This window comes from Equus caballus, chromosome 18 (assembly GCF_041296265.1).
Source record: "Equus caballus isolate H_3958 breed thoroughbred chromosome 18, TB-T2T, whole genome shotgun sequence".
Taxonomy (NCBI): domain Eukaryota; kingdom Metazoa; phylum Chordata; class Mammalia; order Perissodactyla; family Equidae; genus Equus; species Equus caballus.
In genome coordinates this window covers 13407619-13429096 of record NC_091701.1, presented here as the reverse complement: position 1 = coordinate 13429096, position 21478 = coordinate 13407619, and the positions used below count along the sequence as shown (strand labels likewise).

The 21478-nt window shown below is 41.9% G+C and overlaps 1 protein-coding gene and 2 long non-coding RNA genes across 6 annotated transcripts in view; 2 read left to right on the top strand and 1 right to left on the bottom strand.

Annotated features, from left to right (window-relative positions):
- Positions 1-251, bottom strand: part of CCDC93 (coiled-coil domain containing 93) — a 103475-nt gene extending 103224 nt beyond the window's left edge. For 3 of the 4 annotated variants that reach the window (XR_011428166.1, XR_011428167.1, XM_070240695.1), the window contains exon 1: positions 30-161. Coding sequence is in view for 2 of the 4 variants with exons in the window: in XM_070240695.1 (XP_070096796.1) it covers positions 30-71 (42 nt within the window). In the remaining 2 variants the exon portion in view is untranslated. Of the gene's footprint in view, positions 1-29 lie in introns of all 4 variants that reach the window. The other variant, XM_070240696.1, reaches the window with a different exon arrangement.
- A 25-nt stretch (positions 252-276) lies between these two features.
- Positions 277-5177, top strand: LOC102150544 (uncharacterized). Its single transcript, XR_288703.4, has 3 exons — positions 277-973; positions 1806-1936; positions 4280-5177. It is a non-coding gene; the product is annotated as an uncharacterized lncRNA (long non-coding RNA).
- Positions 5178-5576: 399 nt separating this feature from the next.
- Positions 5577-10999, top strand: LOC138918624 (uncharacterized). Its single transcript, XR_011428171.1, has 3 exons — positions 5577-5696; positions 7601-7716; positions 10887-10999. It is a non-coding gene; the product is annotated as an uncharacterized lncRNA (long non-coding RNA).
- The last annotated feature ends 10479 nt before the right edge of the window (positions 11000-21478 follow it).

The window sequence follows — 21478 nt, the reverse complement described above, 5'->3', positions numbered from 1 at the left end:
CGCGGACATGCCAGAGAGAGGGATCTTACCTCCGGGAGACCTTGGCCCTCTGGCCCTTTGGGCAACCCCATGATCCAGTCGGACTGACGAGCGGCTGCGGCAGCGAAGACTGCGGAGCACCCGCAGGAAGCCGTCCCCAACCGCGGAGCTGCTACCGGGGTGGAGTGCAAAGCAGCAACTTCCTCCGCTACCGCCGCCGCCGGCCCCGGCAGGGAGCGCCACGGCCCGGCGGAGCATGCGCGCTGGGGCGGGAGCGCGGCGCGACTGCGCCTGCGCGAGGACAGCCCCGGGCAAAGCTGGGACTGGCAGGGACGCCAGACCTCCTCTCCGGTGATGGTCCGAGGGCCGACGTTTGCTGGAGCTTCGCGCCTGGGCCCTGCATTTTTCTCCGAGGTGCTTTGTAAAAGGGACTATTCCTTCATCTCGGGGAAATTTTGCATCATGGCTCCCCTTTCTGCTTTTCACGGGCATCGTCTGCCCTCTCCATGAGACGAACTTCCGAAGCCCCCTCGCTCTCGGCTCGGAGTCCGAACACGAATGAGTTTGGGGATTTCGGAGACCCTGTCCCGCTTCTAGCTGAATTGGGGTGTCCCCTGACTAGAGCACACTTGGGCAAACTTCTCCATACACGGACCAGGAACGCAGCCCCCGAGAAAGAATTCTTCACGGCCGCTGCCCCCAGCTTTCGAGACTGCGCCTCTTGTTCCCCAGAAAACCTCGTTTGGGATAATGTCTCGCCATTCCCACCTCACCATCCCCAGTTCTGAATCTTCCTTAGGCGAAGGTCATCTCCGAGAATGCGACTTCGGTGTTGACGTCATTTTAGCTGCCGCATCACTTCCACGGTGCACCTCTTGTCTGTCCCAGAGGATGGCAGCGATTTAAGAGTTGTCTCCCTGGCCACAAGCCCCTGGCTCCCACCCCATGATGGCTTCTCCAGCTTTGTTTTTTTCTTTAATAGATGAAGAAAGAGGTGACGTGAAAACTTGCTCTAGGAAGAGATCCTTCCCCTATACGTGTGGGGAGGAGGGGGGAAGGGAGTATTGTGAAGTTATGAGCTCCTTGAGATCAAAGAGGCCGTGTGTGTGTGTTTCCTCTCTGCATCCCTAGCATCTTAAAAAGTAGATGCTCAGTAATTGTATGTCCTTGAAGAAATTCTTTTTATACTCCCTCTAGAGTTTATCCTGACAGAACAGAGAGATCTCTGGAACGAGTGATGGAAGGGCCCTAAGAACAGACATTTCCTTCTTAAGTTGAGTTAGCAAATGTTACTAACCAAACTGTGTGCCCCCCCAAACCCCCCCATAATTTGAGAAATTGGAATAAGCAAATTAAGATGTTGGGATGAGAACTGTTATCTGAGTTATGTAACATCTTGCTCTTACCCATCGTAAAGCCAATGAAGCTCAGTTTCTAACATGCCCACTCTCATAACTTCCCAAATGTGCTATTTTTGTAATTATAAAATTGTCCTTCCCTGAGGTAGTATAGGCTGAGGGGGAATGAAAGGTGATAATGTTGTGACCACTCTCGGGTGGTTAGACAGGTACTGATGCCTAGGGACAGGTAACAAAATCTGATGTAGCAGGCAAGCTTACATAGCTGTATGTAAAGCAGCCCAGGGAATAGAGCCTGGATAATAGGACTCAGGTAGGCCACATGCACGTCCCTTGTTGTAAATGCTTTTGCAATATTTTAAATAAATATGGGCAGCTAATTTTCCCAGTAAGAAACTGTCCTGTAGGGTGACAATAGCAGAGTTGAGTTGGCAGCATGCTTTGCTTTGCTTTTCTTTTCTTTTAAAGATCCAAGTGAAACAGCTGTGGCAGCAGTCAAGAAAGCTTGAGCAGCCCATGTTTGAGAGAGGAACCCCTGCACAGCCTTAGAGAAGACCTTGAAGAGACGATGTCAGAGAAGGAGGTTTGTGAGGACCCAGGTAAATGCATCTCTCTCCCTCTCTCCTGGCTCAGGGTACTCATACACATTTTGTCTCCCTAGTGGAATATTTGGGGATTAGGGATCATTCTGTCCCTCCTGTGCACATCTAATACAGAAATGTGTGATGTTCTAAGTGCAAGATTCTCAGGAACCTCACAAAGACTTTCCTTTCCTGGGTAAAAGGGTGCCATAGTAAAGAGCTTCCTTTTAGGGTCACCTTTATTTTGGGTGAAGTTTTGAATAAAGCTTCGATTGTTCTGGCCTCATGTTTCTCCCAGCCCTTCCATTCTGAGCTCTTGCTATGACCAGGAAGGGGAATCATGAAGTTTGGAAGCACGAAGGGACCTTAGAAGGCATCTAGTGCAAATATGGGTGTTTAGAAAAGTAAAGTGACACAGTTTAGGTTATTGCATGTTATTGGCAGTGCTGGAACCAGAGCCCCACATTTCTGATTCACAAGTCCTTTTATTCATCCACCATTCATCCAACAAATATTACTGTGTTCCTTCTAAGTCAGTGACTCTCAAACTTAGCTGTGTGTTGGAATCACGTGAGGAGTTTTAAAAGCTACCAATGCCTGGGCTCCACCCCTAGCAATTCTGATGTAATTGGTCTAGGGAAAGACATGAATATAAGATTTTTCCCCTGGAATAAATTGTTTTACATGCAACATAGACTTCGTGATTATTATGTTTCTTTATAAATCACAGTGGCACACAAAATTTAAGATCCATAAACAAAGTAAGAGTCTGTAAGTTAAATGATTTATTCCTGAAAATTCTTAATTGTATGCTGATCTGTTCTCAATCAGTACAATTTCACAACACATCATCCTATACTGAGCATGTCACATTTCCATGGTAAAAAATGGAGGCTCAGGTGATGCAAGGAAACCCAAACGCCCTCAGCTTCTGGACACAACACTGCACACACACACATACGGACACACACAATCTTAGATGAGTTCTTCTAGTGCATTTTTCCAAATAAATGATAGTTTTATTAAAGAATTCCAACACTTTCCACCATTTTTACAATCATACTCTATTGGCTATCTTAGAAAGGGTTTGACAAGGATCCAGTTAAACAGCAGTGAATAACCATGCTTGAGAACCTCTGCTGCATTCTGTATCTCCTGTGGAAAAGGACATCTAACATTTTCTTGGAAAAGTGATTTAACAGTGAAACATTTCTTATATTGAGGAGCAAGTGGATTTTTAAAACATCACCAGTGATTCCAATGAGCAGCCAATTTGAGAACCCCTGTTCTGTGTGCCAGAGAGTAGTTCCTGATGCTGCGGTATTGCAGTCAGCAAACCAGACAAGATGACTACTGACGGAAATTAAACATGTCGACTAGTAAGATAATGTTGGCTAGAGATAAGTGTTCTTCAGGAAAAAAAAACCCAGTGTAATGTGTTGAGGAATAGCTGGAGTCAGAGGTTCTTTGAGATGAAGGGATCAGGATAGGACTCTCAGGCCCCATTTGAGGTGAGACCTGAATCTCAGGAAGGTCTCATGGAAGATCTTAGGGAAGAGCTTTCGAGGCAGAAGGAGCCTCTAAGTTGTTCTAGACAACTTCCCTTTCCCCCTCCAGACCCACTGTCACCCCTTTCACCTTGCTTGTTGCTCTACAAGGCTGGCCAGTAAGGGCTTCACTGACAGATCCTGGAGTGTGGGTTCCTAGGGTGGGGGCATCTGGGCTGGAGGCCTTGAGGTGGAGTGACCTGGGGTGTGGGTGCTGGCGTCAGGAGACCTGGGATGTGGGTCCTGGGGTGGGGGGACCTGGGATGTGGGTCCTGGGGTGGGGGAACCTGAGGTGTGGGTCCTGGGGTGGGGCTCCTAAGGTGGGGGTATCTAGGAGGTGGGTCCTGGGGTGGGAGAATCTGAGTGTGGGGCCTGGAGAGTGTCAATAGTAATTTGGCAAAATGTATCAAGAACTTTAAAAATATCTTTGGATATGATACTTCCCATTTTAGGACTTAAGTACAAAGATCTTCATCACAATGTTACTTGTGAGAGAAAAACCTGGAAACCATGTAAATACCCCATAAAAGGGAATGGTTAAATACAATATCCTCAGGGGATATGTTCCAAGACCCCCCAGTGGATGCCTGAAACCACAGATAGTACCAAGTCTTATATAGACTATTTTTTCCCCTATACATACGTACCTATGATAAAGTTTAATTTATAAATTAGGCACAGTAAGAGATTAACAACAATAACTAATAAACAAATAGAATAATTATAACAATATATTGTTAATAAAAGGTACCGTAGAGCTTAGCAACCTCAGAATACAATTTTTTTCTTAAGTAGAGAACTTTCCCTTTTTCAGTTAAAGGAAGCAGTTTACGGCTTCTCTTTGGCGTATCCAAATTGTCAGCATCATTACTCTTGCACTTTGAGGCCGTTATTAAATAAAATAAGGGTGACTTGAACACCAGCACTGTGACACCACGACAGAAGATCTGAGAACCCAGACAGCTACTAAGGAACTAACAGGCGGGTAGCGTATACAGTGTGGATCCAATGGACAAGAGGGTGATTCATGTCTGTCCCCGGCAGGACAGAGTGTGATAACTGGAGATTTCATAACACTGCTCAGAACGGTGCACAATTTGAAACTTATGAATTGTTCATTTCTGGAATTTTCCACTTAATATTTTTGGAGCTCATTGACTGCACGTAACTGAAACCGCAGAAAGGGAAACCGCTTTACGGCAACATCATGTTGCCAGTACAAACGTTCACTGCAGCAGGCCATGAAAGGAAAGGCTGAGAGATGAGGCTATGTAATATTAGCAATGTCTGCCTGTCAAAAGATCATTAAAATATTTAAAAAGCAAACTGGAAAAATATTCATTATGTGTGACAAGAGTTCTTACAAATGAAGAAGAAAATTTAATAGAAAGATGAGCAAAAGGCTTGAATGGAGAACTCCTAAAAGAAATTGTCACTAAATCTATGGAAAAAATATTCTCAGCTTCACACTAAAAAGTTAAAATGGGGGCCGGCCCCGTGGCTGAGTGGTTAAGTTCGCGCGCTCCACTGCAGGCGGCCCAGCGTTTCGTTGGTTCGAATCCTAGGTGCGGACATGGCACTGCTCATCAAACCACGCTGAGGCAGCGTCCCACATGCCACAACTAGAAGGACCCACAACGAAGAATGTACAACTATGTACCGGGGGGCTTTGGGGGAAAAAAGGAAATAATAAAATCTTTAAAAAGTTAAAATGACGTACGTTTGCATGGAAGAAATAATTAATGTGTTAAGGAGATTAAACTAATGTCATAGCACTCCCTAGTCATTGAGTAAGTTTTTGCAAGGGTTCTAGAGGGCAATTTGACAAAGTTAATTTTTCACCTAATATCCATCGAGTGCCTACTGTGTGCCAGGCGCCGAGAAGTGTTCTCAGTGGGGGTGAGAGGAGTGATTCAGCACCCCAGGGGTATTTGGAGTTTTCACCGTAACTGGGAGGTATTGCCAACATCCAGCACTCTGCTGTTGCAGATGTCAAGTGTCCTGCATTGACTTTGGGAATGTGGGAAGGTATGGGACTGTGTCAGTTCTGGGTGGAGGTGTTAAGAACCGTTCTGTATTTCCCTCACTCTGTTATGCTCCTTTCATCCATCATGAGAACATTCCCAGGCAGCCACTGCTCCCTCTGCCTGGGCCCCTGAATGAGAAACAGACGTGAGAGAAGGGAGCAGACTGAAGACCTGAATCCAGCTGAACCCAGCAGAGCCAGAGCAGTAAGTGGGAGAGCAATGTTTGCTGTGAGCACTGAGGCGGGAGGTTGTTTGCTGAGCATCGTCCTCAGGGCATAACCCGACTAATACATCGCACAAGGAAATTGTCCATCCAAATGCCTTATGCACCCGCAACCCTCTGCCCGAAAAGCAGCGGATGCAGAAAATGAGCAAAATGGAGCTGTGGATGAACGTGCACAGTCAACACGTAATCACATGGAAATTATCTGATTGCATGTTGAAATAAGGGCCATTATGGCAAGTTGAAACGTAGGATGCAAAAGAGGAACAGGAGGAGTGATTCTGAGTGGGAGGTCAGGGAGAATTTCTCCAAGGACACGCCATTTCAGACCCGGGGTTGAGTAAGAGTGAGACACAGTAGGGAAAAGCCTTTGGGGCTGAGGGACCTGCAGGGCAGAGCAGGGAGGAGCTCGGTGTGCTTGAGGGACAGGAGCACAGAGAGCACCAGGGGTGGGCGAGGCGGAGGGGCCCAGGCGGGACCTTGAGGGGGTCGGATTTCACCTAAGCATGATGAAAGCTTTAAAAATATATACATTTTGTAAACGTATTGGTCTTATCACTACAGTGATTCAGCCCGTGGTCTATAGAAAGGGACTTTGAGTTTCACATGTCCCCAATGGCAAGACTGCTTGTGTAAGACTCCTACCCCTGTTCATGTTGTGGGGATTGGTAACAGCAACAACTGAAATCCGACCCTTACACTCTCTGGAAATGGAAGGAAAGGAAACAGTTGACTCAGGAAATTCCCTTCTAACTAAACTGCATTTATAAAACATTATCCTAGGAATTACAGTTCCATCAAGCTTCCATGTGAAACTAAATGAGAGAAAATCCAAAATTCCTTTTGAAAAGAGACTTAAAAATGCTATTTTTCTACATCAATGGGAGAGATTTCTTAAATAGCAATAAAGACACATTATACTTTCATTATCTCAAAATCAAATTAGATGGAAATGATATACTCATGAGATTCGTACATACATTGTAGGTTTATAAAATATCTTAAGACTCTTCATGTTTCTTGGCAAAGTTAAAAACTTACTACAGTGTTTCTACATTATTTTGTTGGACTTGTTACCAACAACAAAAATTCTCTAGTTACCTACAAATAGAGTAACATGGAAGTCATTAATTTATAAGATCAGTATTTAAATAATCTAAAATCATAAAACATTATCCTAAAAATTGCAATTTTAACAAGTTATATTTGAACCATTGTATCATCACTTAATAGCAATAAAAGTAAGAGAGAAAGAAAGCAGAATTACGTTAGTAAAGAGAAAAAAATTTCTGTAGCAGTTCTGATCTTCAGAAGTGGAGTCATTACAAGGTAGGATCAACTTGGAAAGTGACTCACTTGTGTTTTCAGGTTGTGTGGACAGAGCACTGAATCCAGTGCTTAGCATAGTGACATTTCTTGTTGCCAGCAGAGGATGCGATGGGCCTGTGAAGACCCTCAGTGGAGAGGTCTCCTGTGGAGACTTTCCAGAATGGGGAGAAGGACAGAAGGTTCTCGTCTCAAGAACCCCACATGTGGACAAGGAGATGTGCATGAAATGCCTCATGGGAAGGATTGTTTGAGATAGAAAAATACTGAGTACAACCTAAATATTCATCAAAAGGAGAATAGATGTATAATTTGTGATATCTTCATCCAGGGGATTAATATACAGTGGTGAAAATGAAGTAGAGTTACATGTTTGAGTATAGATAAATATGAAAAGTATAAAGTTAATTTTTTAATAAAAGCAACATTCATAATGATTTTGCTAAGTTTACAAGCATTCAAAATAATATTATTCAATGCTTATGGATACCTAAATGTGTAGTAAAAGCATGAAAGCATGTGTGGGAATTATGCTCATGATTGTGATTTCCTCTGCCAGGGGAGGAGAAGGGGGGACAAAGGAGGACCAGAGAGCATCAACTTTATCTGTAATACTTCATTTTTGGAGAAAGATGATCTAAGGCAAATATGATATAATGGCAATATTTGATAAAGGTGGGTGATAAATATGTGGATAATTATATTACCCTTATTTTCCGAATAGTTTAATTATTTTATAATAAAAATATGTTAAAAATGAAATAAAAAGAACCACTAAAATGAATTAGAAGCAAGCAAGAGGGGATGGAAGATGTAGACTCCTTTTGGAGAAGCTTGACTATGAATTGAAGGCAAGAAATAAGAAGATGGTTAGGGTTAGCATGATTGATGGAGAGTTTGTTTCTTTGGCTTTTTTTCCTTAAGATGGCAAAGACTTAAGTATGTTTTATTAAATTACAGGGCAAAAGCCAGTTGAGGAACAAAATAAAAGCCAAAAACACAGATTTGAACCTTAGAGGCTTAGCTCTTACTAATTTCCCTCAAAAAAAAGAAATGTATGTTTTTTTCCTCATAGATAGTCAGCTCCTCAAGGAAAGACAAGAGCTGTGTATGTTCTGTTTATCTACATGCCGGAGCCTGCCTGGAACAAGTGCACCATGAATGATTGGGTGGATAGATGGGTGGGTGGATGGATGGATGGATGGATGGATGGAAGGATGGATGGGTGAATGGATGAAAAGTGTTAAGTGTGGTAGTATTACCATAATGTGTGCATTAGAGTGGCCACCAGGTGGCAGATGTGACAGTCAATGATCATCCTTTCAGAGAAAGGAGTTCAGATGGTAGCTACAAGATAATGGACCACATTTATCATTTTTTTCTTAAGTAAGCTTATGTAAGTAGAATACACTTAATATTTAAGTGGAGATTTGGGACTATCTTGTCATTTATTGATTTCTCATTCTGAGTATCAGTCGGTCAACTTAGTCTTTCCTGGAGAAGGAGCTCGGTGCAAAAAAGTGCAGTTGCATTGACTTGTCATTAAAAAAGGGACTGAACACACATGTACATCTTCTCTGTCTCCTGAAATCCAAACAAAATGATAGCAAAACTGTGATTCTACAAGGACAAAGGGAATGGAAGAGGAAATAAAAATGCTTTTATAACCAGTTTATTGAATGGGTTATGCTTGATGAGGTGCAAGCTGGAAACAAGCTGATTTTCTTCCAGTCCGTCTTCTTTAAAGTTGCTCTGTTAGGTTTTGTTTCCCCCACACCTGGACGATATCTTGTGCAGATTCTAAAGCTCTTCTTTGTACTTTTGTAGATTAGAATAGTCCCCTTTTCAGATATTAAAAAGTCCAGTCTAATCTATTCTTCAATCTTTTATCCAATTCACACTTTCTTCCCCTCTTCCTGTCTTGGATCTGACCTTGAATTCTGAAAAATGGAAGTAGGGGGTTTATGGTCTCTTCCTTTATCTATCCCTCACCCTACTTCTTCCCCCATTCACTAATTGACGCTTCTGCCCCACACCCATTAGAAGAGAAGAGGAAAATCGTATTTGGTTGCGCTGTTGTACATGGCATTGCTGCTTCTGTGTGGCGTGTTCTCCAAAGCTGACCCTTTCTGGTGGGGGTCCTTTTGCAGAATTTTTTGTCTATTGTCTCGTGGGACTTTTGACCTTGCAGTGTCCTCCTCACACTTCACTGGGTGAAGAACCATGCAGCTCACATCTCATAATGTTCCCTTAATTCTCCTTTCACATACTCCTGATGCAAGCTCATTCTGCTGGTGCAGAACTTGTGTGGGGTCCTTTGAAGTTCACTCTTAACTTTGCTGATTTCCTATTTAGTTCTTGGGAAAACTAGTGAATCTCTGTCCAGTCTAACTATGGAAATTTAGACCATTCCCACTGTGGTCTCTTCTCTGTTCTACACAGGCAACGTCAGGTGATTAGAAGGCCCTAATCTTTCTGCCTCTCACTCACCTGACCCCCTAAGTCTGGAGAACATGGGTCTAGTTCTCCCAAGAACACTCTTTCCCCCAAACTTTGCTCAGGTTGTAGCATAGAGCAGGCCCACAGGCTTCTGCAGCTCAGCAGAAGCTGACCGGGGGTTGAGATGTTAGTCTTTATCCATGGCAGATAATCCCAGGGTCTTGAGTGTGTGTCATGAAGCCTCCCCTTGCTTGGACCAAGAAACATCCATTTTGAATGTTCACACTCCCATATGTAACCCTTCAAAAAAATCCCGACTCACTCTGAAAAGTCTCTAGTCTGCTCTTATTTATTTACTTATTTATTTATCTTCATATATGGGCTAGAGATGTGGGGTGGGCTAAGGGCACAGGATTTGTTTTACTATTTAAGAATAGTGAGTCCTATATAAATATTCTATCATCTTCCTTTAGAATATAGAGGTACATTACATTGTTGGCTTTGAGCCTTAGCCAAAACTTCAAATTTATTTTTAAAAACTTCATTTAACTGCTTTGTATACTATAATTACATAATTATAATTATAGATAGTTACTAATGATAATTAGTAATTAGAATATTAAAAAGGAGCACTTGGAAGGGCCAGCCTGATGGCGTAGTGGTTGAATTCGCGTACTCAGCTTTGGTGGCCTGGGGTTTGCAGGTTCAGATCCCTGACGTGGAACTGCACACCACTCATCAAGCCATGTTGTGGTGGCATCCCACATACAAAACAGAGGAAGATTGGTACAGATGTTAGCTCAGTGACAATCTTCCTCAAGCAGAAAGAGGAAGATTGGCACAGATGTTAGCTCAGGGCTGATCTTCCTCAATGAAAAGAATGGAGCTCTTGGAAATTAAAAAAAATGATAGCTGAAATTAACAAGTCAGTAGAAGAGTTGGAAGATAGGGCCAAGAAAATGTCTAGGAGGTCAGACATCCTAATAGAAGACAATAGGGGAGGGGATTTTCAAAGAAATAATAAAGCAGTGTCTGGACTATAAATACCCTCCAAATGCCATGCATAATGAATGGAAAAATGATCCACACCAAAGCACTTTATAATGACATTTCAGAACACTAGAGATAAAGAGAAGATGCTAAGATTTTATACAGAGAAAAAACTAGGTCACATAATGAAGAAATGAGAATCAGGATAGCATGATTTCTCAAGAGTAACACTGGAAGCTAGAACACAATGGAGCAATGCCTTCAACATTCTAAAGAAAAATTATTTTAACCTAGAATTTTATACTCTGGTAAGATATAAGATATAAGAGGATAGAATAAAAATATATTTAAATATGCAAAATGTACTTGCTAGTTGTTTACACAATGTCCATTCTTCCTTGCTCCCTTTCTAGCAGAACCTCTTGGGTGTAAAAATATGCTGAGTTAAATTCTGCATTTCCTAGCCTCCCACGTGGTTGAGTAGACATGGGACCCACTTCTGAGAAATACAATGTAAGTGGATGTTTTCTAGGAAAACGCCTTCAAAGGGGGTAAATCACAGCATACACATTGTTTGCCTTTTTCCATTCTTGTCTTCCTTCCTGGAAAAGTGGTATGAAGCTGGAGTTACAGCAGCATTTTTTTCCCATTTCTTTACAAGGTCGTGTAGACCTGTACACATTATTCTGAATCCTATGACTTCCCACTTTCTAGTTCTGTTGACTAACCTTGAAATCTTCCCCTGCCTGAAGACAGTAAGTTCCCCCTTTGATCAAAGCTGCCGACTTAGTGTATCGTATTGGTGTCTGTATTCCCAGTGCTCCGGGGAGTAGGTTCTCAATTACAGGTTTTTGAATGAACAAATGAGCCAGAGTGATGAAACATTCTCCTCCTCCACTCCCACCCTGCTTCCAGTCTTTAACACTTAACTCATACTTTATTTTCCTCACCATCTCTTGCTCACAACCTCCACAACTTCGACACCCACAAGATCCTACCAACCTCTGACCTCAATGTGCCTTAACTTCTAAGTGGATGAACTAAATGATTCCCAAGTTCTTTGCCTTCTTGCATCCTTATTTTCCTCTCCCACAATTTTTTATTGCCTGTCTCCAGGACAATTACAATACCTTTCAGTACTCCTTCATCCCATGGCATTGCCACCAGACTGATTATCTGAACAACATAGCCCCCTGATTTAAAAACTCACTGATTAAAAATAATCTGTGGACTTTGTTTCCCCTTCGTGTTCCAACATGTCTTCCTCTCCTAACCTCTCACAGCCACCCTAGATTTTCCACCTCTTCTCAAACCCTCCTGGAATTTTCCTAGGTCATTGAAATTGTTTATACTGCTCTCTCTGCCTGGGATTGCTCTTGCATTCCTTCAGGCCTACAGCCCTTTATCTCAGCCAATTGAAAATGTACCCATTGTCCTAGGACCAGTTCCAATGCCACTTTCTCTCGTGAAGCATTCTCCAATGATTCAAACAGAATTAATCCCTGGAGCCCCTATGACTGCAAAAACACTTTGCTATTATGCCTATTCTAGCATTAATTAGGACAGTTGATACTATCCATGGTTACCTGCCCGTGTACATTCATTGAGGATGCTCCATTTCTGTGATACTCACAGACCTAGCACACAGTGCCTAGCATGTAGTACATGCTCAAAATTGTTAGACGAACTGAATTGAGATTCAAGGAGCTACCCATGACTGTGATTTAAGTCTAGTGACTTGTGGAAATAGGCAAGGGCAATGCGTATCTGCTCCCTTAGGAACACTGCCTCATAATTATTTTTAAAGTTTTCTATTTTATCAAAGAGCCTTAGAAACTGCTCCTTTTCAAAGCTCCACCAAAGTATTATTTTCCTAATTAATTATTGCAGAGGGATAACTATTGCATAAATCAATTCTCAGCTTGCTTTGATCATGATCACTAATGAAATAGATTGGAGACCTGGAGCCCCAAAGAGAATGTTTTCAGATGAATAATATATTTTATTTGTCAGCAGTCCTCAGACTCAATTTATGGTGAAATTAAGTGAAAGTGGATTGCAAATAATTGTCAGCTCATTGTCAGTCTGCATTTCCAAGGCCCTGAATAGATAGAACGACGAAAGGTAATTTCGTTTTTCTTCGTAATTGCTTCTGGATAATACCGGAGCCTTTGAAAGAGGCTGTGAGGCTGTGCATTTCGAAAACTGCAAAGAAAATGCAAAGCTTGTGTTGAATACTAAAAATTCTCAATATGCCAGATGTAGCAGAATTAACATTTCAAGGGTTTTTTGCAGTCTGTTCCACTAAAATTGTCTACAACAGATAACATGATTTTGGACTTGAGATATGAAAAGCTCTATTTCACATGTCAACAGTGACAGTTAGGATGGGGATCTGAGTTCAGTTAGCTTTAAGATAATTCCTAAAAGGGGTTAAAAAGCAATAAATTTCCTTTAAAGTGATATACGGAGTTAGTGGCCATTTTATAGGTACTTAAAATTACCAGAGAAGAGAATAATCTAAAGCCAATGAAGATGAATGAGGTTCTAAAGAACAAATGCGGAAAATGAGCAGATAATAGCGAAGGAAGAAATAAAACTGGGTGAAAGACAAAAATAAAATAACAACCTCAGCTTTGTGTCGTTTATTTACATTTATTCTAAAAATGAATTAAGGAGGAAGTTATTGCTTATTGTAACGCCGTAAATCACTAACGAGTAAAAAGTACCTCAGCACTGTGCTGTCAGACTTTGGATCATGGTTCCCCACACTGTGTTTCATTGAATAACACCTTGGCTTGCTCATATTGTTCACCTCACAAAAGGGCTCCACGGTTCAAATAGGTTTGGAAATGTTGCACAATGAATCATAATGCACATTAACATAAACATCTCCAAAAGTCCCGGAATAGAAAAGCTGTGTAACTTTGATCAAGTATTTCATAAGGGTATTTGACTGTAGATACTAGTTGATGCCTCATGGAGCACTGGTGTGCTCATGGAAGCCTGTCTGAGCAATGGTGCGCTAGATGACTGTGCTGACTGGTTATGCAAAAGGGTCTTGGTCTGGACATTTAGATGCCGTCCATCCCCAGGAGTTGTATCTGAGAGAGGTGTATATATCCTTTGTGCATGTCAGAGACTACTCAGTGGCACTGCGGTCTTGTGCAGAATGGGAAGAAAAGTGAGGAGAGAAGTTATGGTCTATATTAAATGAGTGGGTCCTCTAATTGCCAATTGAAAAATAAAGTATTGCCTCCAAGAGACCCTTGGTTGCCAATTGAGCCAGTAGCAAAAGTAGCTGAATTGAACATCCACTCTTTCCTGAGCAGTTTATGATGTGTCTCCTCCTTGAAAGCCCCTCCATAGGTCTCAGAGCTAAGTGAAGTGTCCTCACAGAGGGAACAAGTGGCTGCCCACTCCAGTCCAAGCGCACTTCCTCATGCTGGTCTCACTCCACTCTCTCTTGTGGCTCCTTGTGCCCCAGCTTTTCTGGCATTCTTTCAGATCTTCCAGAGGTGAAGCTGTTCTCGCTTCAGTGCTTCCTGCAGGCTCATCTCTGAGTGAACCCTCTTTGCCACTTCTTCTGACTGTCCTGGACTCCCCAGATCAGATCAGGCCCTCTTGTGGAACATTGTCCTTTTTCTTGGTAGCACTTATTGCAAATCATTAATTATATGTGGAAATATTTGTTAATATTGTATTGGGGTATACTATGCCCCAATAAAAGTGCCTAAACTTGAAGAATGGTTATACGTGTATAAATCAAGGAACTACCACCCAGATCAAGCTATAGAACATTTCCAACATCCCAGAAGGCCGTACCTTCCTCCTCCATAAATGATTCCCTTTTCTAACTTTTATCACCATAGGCTAGTTTTTGTGTTCTTGAATGTGTTACAGATGCTCACCATTGTGACTGTGAGATGGACCCAGATTGTTGTGTGTAGTAGTATTTTGTTTTTATTGCTGTAGTATTCCACTGTGTGAATGTACTACAATTTATTTATTCTGAATATTTTTGACTCATCCCCTCTATGCTTTAAACTTCATGAAGCTGCAGAGAACATGCCTGTGTTGTTGACTGGAAGCTCCTTGGGCCTCATGCAGTGCCCGGCAAAGAGAAGAAACCCAGACTTTTTGTTGAAAAATCGAGTGGTTTTTTTTGTGTTGTTGGTGTTAGTGTTAATCCTTTTTATGAGCTAACACAATCCTCTCATTTTATGGGGGAAGAATCAAGTCCTGAAACATAAAGAAGTGAGGCTAATTGTTAAAACAAATCCTCAAATCCAACCATATACAATTATGCAGCTGCACTCCGGGAAATGCCACAGATTGCCAGCAAACCACCAGAAGCTGGGAAGAGGCAGGGAAGGATTCCCCTACAGGTTTCAAAGGGACCATGGCCCTGCTGACACCTTGATCCTGGACTTCTAGCCTCCAGAGCTGTGAGACAATGAAGTTCTCTTGTACCAAGTGCTCTCATAGAGGCTTTCAAACAATCTCCCTGCTGTCAGCCTTGAGCCTTCCTCCTGCTCTCAAGCTGCCTGGTGCCTCAGTCCTGAGGCTCTCAGGGTTCTCGGTGGTAAATCATTTCCCCCACCATGAACCCCAGTGGGCTCTGAGGTGTCTCTCTTCCCTTTTGCGAAGCCAGACACCAGTCCTCCCTCTGTTTCCCATTTCCAAAAATTTGTTGACATTTTTCAGTTGCACTTGCCAATTTTCATCCACTGTGGTCTCTCTTGTTCTCATTGTCCTTGCAGGTTCAACTTTTTTTATTATTATTATTTTCTTCCCATTTTAGTTGTGTCTCAAGAGGAAGTAGGGATCAATATGTGTGCTCAACCTGCCATTTTGAACACAGGTTTTCCCATTCACTCTTTAACCTCCAGCCCCCTGGCCTTGTTTCCCACCATCCAAAGACCTGGTATGAGTCCCCACTGACCTCCTAATTGCTAGGTCAGCACACTCTTCTCAGTCCTCATCTTGCTTAAATGTTCTGTATTACCCAGCCTTGCCCACACCTGTTTCCTGCTGCTGCCTGGTGAACATTCTCTCCTGTCCTGGGTCTCCTGAGAACTCCCTGATTGCTCCCTCTGTCTCCTTTGCTGGCTTCTCATCCTTTGATTTTCTCCTTAAATAAAATTCCTTAGAGCTTTATCTTTGGACTTCTTTTTGCTGTGCTTTCACCAGGATTTCAATTACATGTTTATAGGATGATTCTCAAATCTCTATCTCCATATGTGTTAGGTCAGGACTCCTTGTTGCAAGAAACAGAAAACTGATTCAAATTTGCTTAAGAATAAAAGTGGAATTTATTAGTTCATTTGTGTAACTGAGGACTCAACCAAGATGCTCAAAAGCTGTACTCATCCGGGATTTGTTTCTCTCTGCATCGCTCAGCTCTGCTTTCCTCCACGTTGACCTCATTCTCAGACAGTCCCTGTGGACATGGTGACAAGTTGGCTACTGGACGCTCCATGATTTCATGGTCCTCAATGTTTCAAGATCCCAGAGGAGGAGGGTGTCTTTTTCCCCACAGCTGAGGCGAGGTTCTTATGGGACACGTGGCTTTGCCAGTCCTGCCTATGTGTCTTTCTCTGGGCCTTGGTGGAGGGGGAGGGAGTCCACCTCACCTGAACCACAGAGACTGAACAGGATTGCTACAGCATAGGGAAGGAGAAGAGGGTCGCCAAAGGAAGGGTGGGCTGGGGAAGGAATGGAGAGAGGGATGAGATATTGCATTCATTTTGACAGTTTGATTGAGGAAGTCTGGATGGACACCGGGTCTGTCATCCTGGCTCTTAAGCTTCTTGTCCTTTGTCTGTAAAATGAGGAGGCTGGACGTCCAAGGCCCTCTAGCTACCATAATCTTTATTTGAATTCTATAACTAACGAACATATAAAGTGGAACCTTTTGAAGGTGCCTCTAGGCCCAGTCTGAGGGGCGCTGGAGCAAAGTGGTTAAGAGCACACCCTCTGGATTCAGATTGCCTCGTTTCTGGTATGTCCATCATGTTGCAGACTGCTTCCTGGGTGTGTGACCTGTGTAGTCTTGAGGGATCCGACACGCAGAGAGCTTCACATTTGATTTAATGCTCTGTTGTCACTGTCTTGAAATTCTTGATCGTTTTAACTTTGAACTTATGTTTTGTAAGTGAAGTCCAACAAGACCTCGGAGCAAGCATGTGAATAAAGAGGATGAACGTGGTATGGGTGTCCGCTCACTGTTCTTTGCGGCGCATGCCCTTACAGAGTTCACAGGACCCTGTGATACGTGGGAGTTCAGCGACACTCAAAGCGTGTACAAGGTAAGTGCATTATGTCTATGACTGACTTTCTGTTTGGTCCAAAACTTGCTTTGAATGCAAAAAGAAGGAAGTGGCATTTTAAGAAACACTAATGACCGGGACCCCTACCACATTCTTTCTTAAATTATTTCTCTGTATTAGCCAACCATTTATGCTGCAAATGATGACATAGAAGGAAAAAAATTATAATTCCATTTCCTTTCAAGTCCTTCCTTACTCATCCTTAAGCCAAGAAAACAGAGAGAGTATTGGCAGAATGTGCACGTATCAAGAGAAATAAAAACAGTTGAGTTAATTTTGTGGAGCATGTCCACTGCTTTAGTAGGAGCAAAATATATATACATTTATAAGCTACAAAATAACAGATTGTGTAGTTTCAGTTACTCTGCGTATGAGTAAAATGCTCTTATATTTTTGCATTTAAAGCTAACATTGCACGATATAAAAATGAATGGTAAAATTCATATTAATAACTTAAAATTAAATTTTTTCTTTCCTGAGAATGAGATTAAATAGCAAATAAAAAATCATAACAAGTTGAAAGAGAGACAGAGAAGAAAAGAAAAAGCTTTATATTTTAGTACTTTTAACAGCACTTTTTTCCCCTACTTTTGGAACTAGAGACCCCCACATTTTCATTCTGCACTGGACCTTGCAAATTATGTAGCTGACCCTGCATCTGCAAATTACTTTATTTCTTGGCGCCTCAGTTACCTTATACGTAATAGCAATGTCTCCATCATTGTGTTATTGAAGAATGAACAGTGCTTGGCACTCAGCAGTCACTCAAAAATGTGAGCTTTTATTATAAGAGTGAGTTAGTAAAAAGTAAATCTGAAGGTCATTTGGTGATCAATCTTAAATTTCCCTTAATTATGAATCTCTGTAAACCAAGTTAGTTAGCTAATTCCCTCTCCTCTACTTTACCTATGTGGGCGTAGTTTGCATATTTCCCTGTAATTTGTTCATGGGCTCAACTTAATTTACCACTTAGATGATGCCATTGAAATTAGCCAGCAGAATACGTTACGTAGTCCATAGCAGGACAAATAGAGTCAAGAAAAACATTGCAGGAGGAAAATATTGTAGATCAAACTTTTTCAATTCCAAATAAGGGCAGAGAGGTAAGGATTAAGCTATTGTTTACGTGAAAAAACAGAAAAGGACGTTTTCCACTTCCCAACAACAGATGGCGATGTCGCCAAGCAAATGGAGGGCATCGTTCCTTGTTAGAGAAATTCTGTGATCAAGGGTGAGGAAGAAAAGCTATAAACAACATATGGAAAACAATGAATATTTTAATTAGGTGTTAATAACGGAATATTGAGTCCTTGTCTTCCACCTAACTCACAACAGTGTTATGACAGCTAATTAATAAGTGATTGTAAGGAAATGATTAATTATTTACAGTAATCATTAGAATAGCTTACATGCTTGTAATCATAAAGTGGTTTTCAAAAGTAGATGGATACAAAGCGAGTTATTGTTCTGCTGTTGCAGGAATATTGTGGTGCCTCTTTTGGGATGATTTCTATTATCATTCCACACTGTCTGGATTTATTAAACAGGTACCATTATGCATTTGTTCCATCAAGTTTCATTCCAGCCATGGAATATAAAATCACATATGTGTATTTTTTTTAAAGGATCCCCTGTCATACTTATTTGAAATTATGTACATGAGGGGAAACATGCAAGCTTCCTCATGTGGGGGAACTCTTTGGAAAGACATCAACCATAGAACAAACCAAAACAAAACCCTGAACCAGAAGAATAAAGCCTCCCACTAGAGTCTCTGTTTCTACTGTCTGATTCTCATATAGAAAAACAAAACTCAAAAGCAAGTGCCCAAGCCCAAACTTCTCCTCCTCCTCCTTCTCATTTCATATTGCAAATCTCTTTGAACTGCCTCATGTCTTCAGGATATAGTGAAATCACCTGCTCTGGAAAGGAGCCACAGAAGATAATTTCAAGACTTCTTCCTCCCCTTCTTTGCTAGTAGCAGAGCTAATGCCGTTTGCTTATTAGATGATTCACCATGGATACTGATACAGTCAAGCCAAGTCTCCTCGAGTGAGGGCAATTGGAGAATTGAGGCAATTATCTCTGTAATTTAAATAAACAAAGTCCCTCTCGTTTTTGTTTCGGTGACCTGAATTTTTTAGGTGAATGTCTAATTTTAGTATTGAATTGTTAGAGGTGGTTCTTGCCTCAACTCTCATTAAATTTGCTAGCAGAGCTCTGGACCCCTTTGCCGTGAAGCTCTTTAACAATGTGTCCCCAAGGCAAATGTATTCCTGTGCTTTCTGTTTTGTCACCCCAACCGTTCCCACCTGGCATTTGAGTAAACAATGAGAATAACTCAAGTCTAGGATGAAACATTTCTGAAGGGTAGACAACATTCAGATCTGGAAATGATCAGATCTTTTCAATCAGGCAAAGACATTCATAATACCATGTCCTTCACAATATGGCTCCCAACACGTCCTGCATGAACCACATGTTTCTCCACTGGCCCCAGTCCAAGCCACAATCTGTAGTGGCCCTTCCAATTGGGATTTTATGACTGGTCTTGGCTGCCTGTCCTAGTCCCCTCTTTGTTTCTCAGCCCATGTCCCAACTTTGTTAGTGTGAATTCCTCCATCTTATTACCCCAACTTAATGCTGATAAGCATGCTAGGAGCTTTGTAAGTGTACAGCATGACTGTTATTTCCAAGTAACAAGGCATCATATTATTCTTGTTTAATATCCATATTCAATGTGTTAATTGTTTAGCACCTTTTGTCTTTAAACCGCTGTTGTAAGTCTTCATAGAGAACCCTGGGGATAGTAATTGCTATGGTGTGAGCCCCAAATGACTATGGTATTGTTTCTTTTTGTACTGTGCATTTTTGAAGACTGACTCTCAACTTTTGGCTTTTGTCACTGCCCGCCGTATGTTTTGCTCTGTGACTCAGCATTGAGGGCTCCTACGGCTACATCATCTCTAATTTCTTCCCACCACTCACCGGCAGGAGATAGCTATATGACATGTTGTAGGTCAAGGATGTGTCTGATTGGACCATATTTTGTGGGCAGAAGGGCTATATGATAGAAATGTACATGGGCAGCTGACGGATCTGGGTCTGAATCTCATTCTTGCCCTTCAGTGATATATCCCTTATGAATATATCTTACCTTCCCTGAACTTCAATTTTTGGTTCTGTGAAACAGGGATAACACAGATCTTGCAGAGTAGTGATTGGAATAACTTATTTAGAGTGTCTGGCATGAGGTAAGTGTTTAATAACGGTAGCCATTATTAGAACTGCTCTTTATGCAACAGCAGCGCAGATATTTTTATTCTATTACTATTATGCTTCATTCTCCTTTCTCCACCTTAACAGGACTTTATCCATCAGTACTTGTTTTCTGAAAACAGAACGTGAGCCCAACACTGTGGGGAACAAAAATGACATGTGGTGCTGTGACTCTGCCTTTAATAAACTGTTCTCTTGTTCAGAAAAGGCATGAAACAGAGTAATAATAATAATAATGTCAAAAAGAATAATACCTAATATAGATTGAGAATTTTACTGTGTCATGCTTTGTGCTAAATGCTTTACAAATTGGATCTCATTTCATCATCACAATAATCCATTAAACAAACACTATTATTGTCAGCCCTGTTTTATGGAAAAGGAAAGTGGGGCTCAGAGAGGTTAAGAGACTTACCCAAAGTCAAAGTCACACAGCTAAGAGTGGTAGAACCAAGACTTAAACTCAGGCCATCTGACTCTAGAACTGAGCCTTTAACCTCTCTGCTTACTTGTTCATACCGGGAGCATTAAGTGGTACAAACAAAGATCAGTCCATTTTCAGAGACTGGAGAGGGCATTATAGGGTGGAATTCCCCCAGAAGATTTTTTGGAGGAGAGTACCATTATCTGAGTCTCACAAGGCTATCTTTAAATAGCACTAGTTAATAGTAAAATATAACAGTCACAAGAAGGTGGATTAAAAGTTCGCTATGAAACCACATGTCCATCATTTTTCCGTTTGGGTTTATGCCAGGGCCTGAATCTTCCCAAGCAACTCACTTCTGTTTGAGGTATCCCCTGCATCCTGTGATCTCATTTCTCTTACATCAGTCACTCGGATCTCATTGTTTAAAGAATCAAGGGAAGGGATGTGTGTGCTGGAAGGGATGCCAGGAGGCCATCGGGAGCTCCAGAGAGAGGCTGTGCATAGCCCAAGATGACACAGCTGGCCCAGCTAGAAATTGGGTCTCCGATTGCCTCCCTGCTCCTCTTTCCGTGTTGTCACATTGGGTTCCTGCCTTTTATGGCATCAGGGGTGAGGGTATAGCTTTTACAAAAATTCTCCAGCTCTGTTTTAAGTGCTCAGTGTATGGCCCTATCTAATAGACATTTCCTCCCAGGTTTTTTTCTTCTCTTAATCAGGGCAGTAAGTATTTACCGAAAGACATTATAGGTCTGTCTGCATCTCCCTCATCAAAATGCCACTCTATTGTCTTGCTTAGAACCAAACACAATGTGCTGGGGGCCCCCTTTCTCCTACTGAGAAGTCATACTTCCCCCCAAACTGGAAGCAAAGGGTGTTGCCACTCAAAATCCTGAGGCTTTGATTAGATTTTAAAGTTGGTCATACACCCTCTTCCTGCCTCCCGATATATCATATCTTTGGCTGGAGGCTC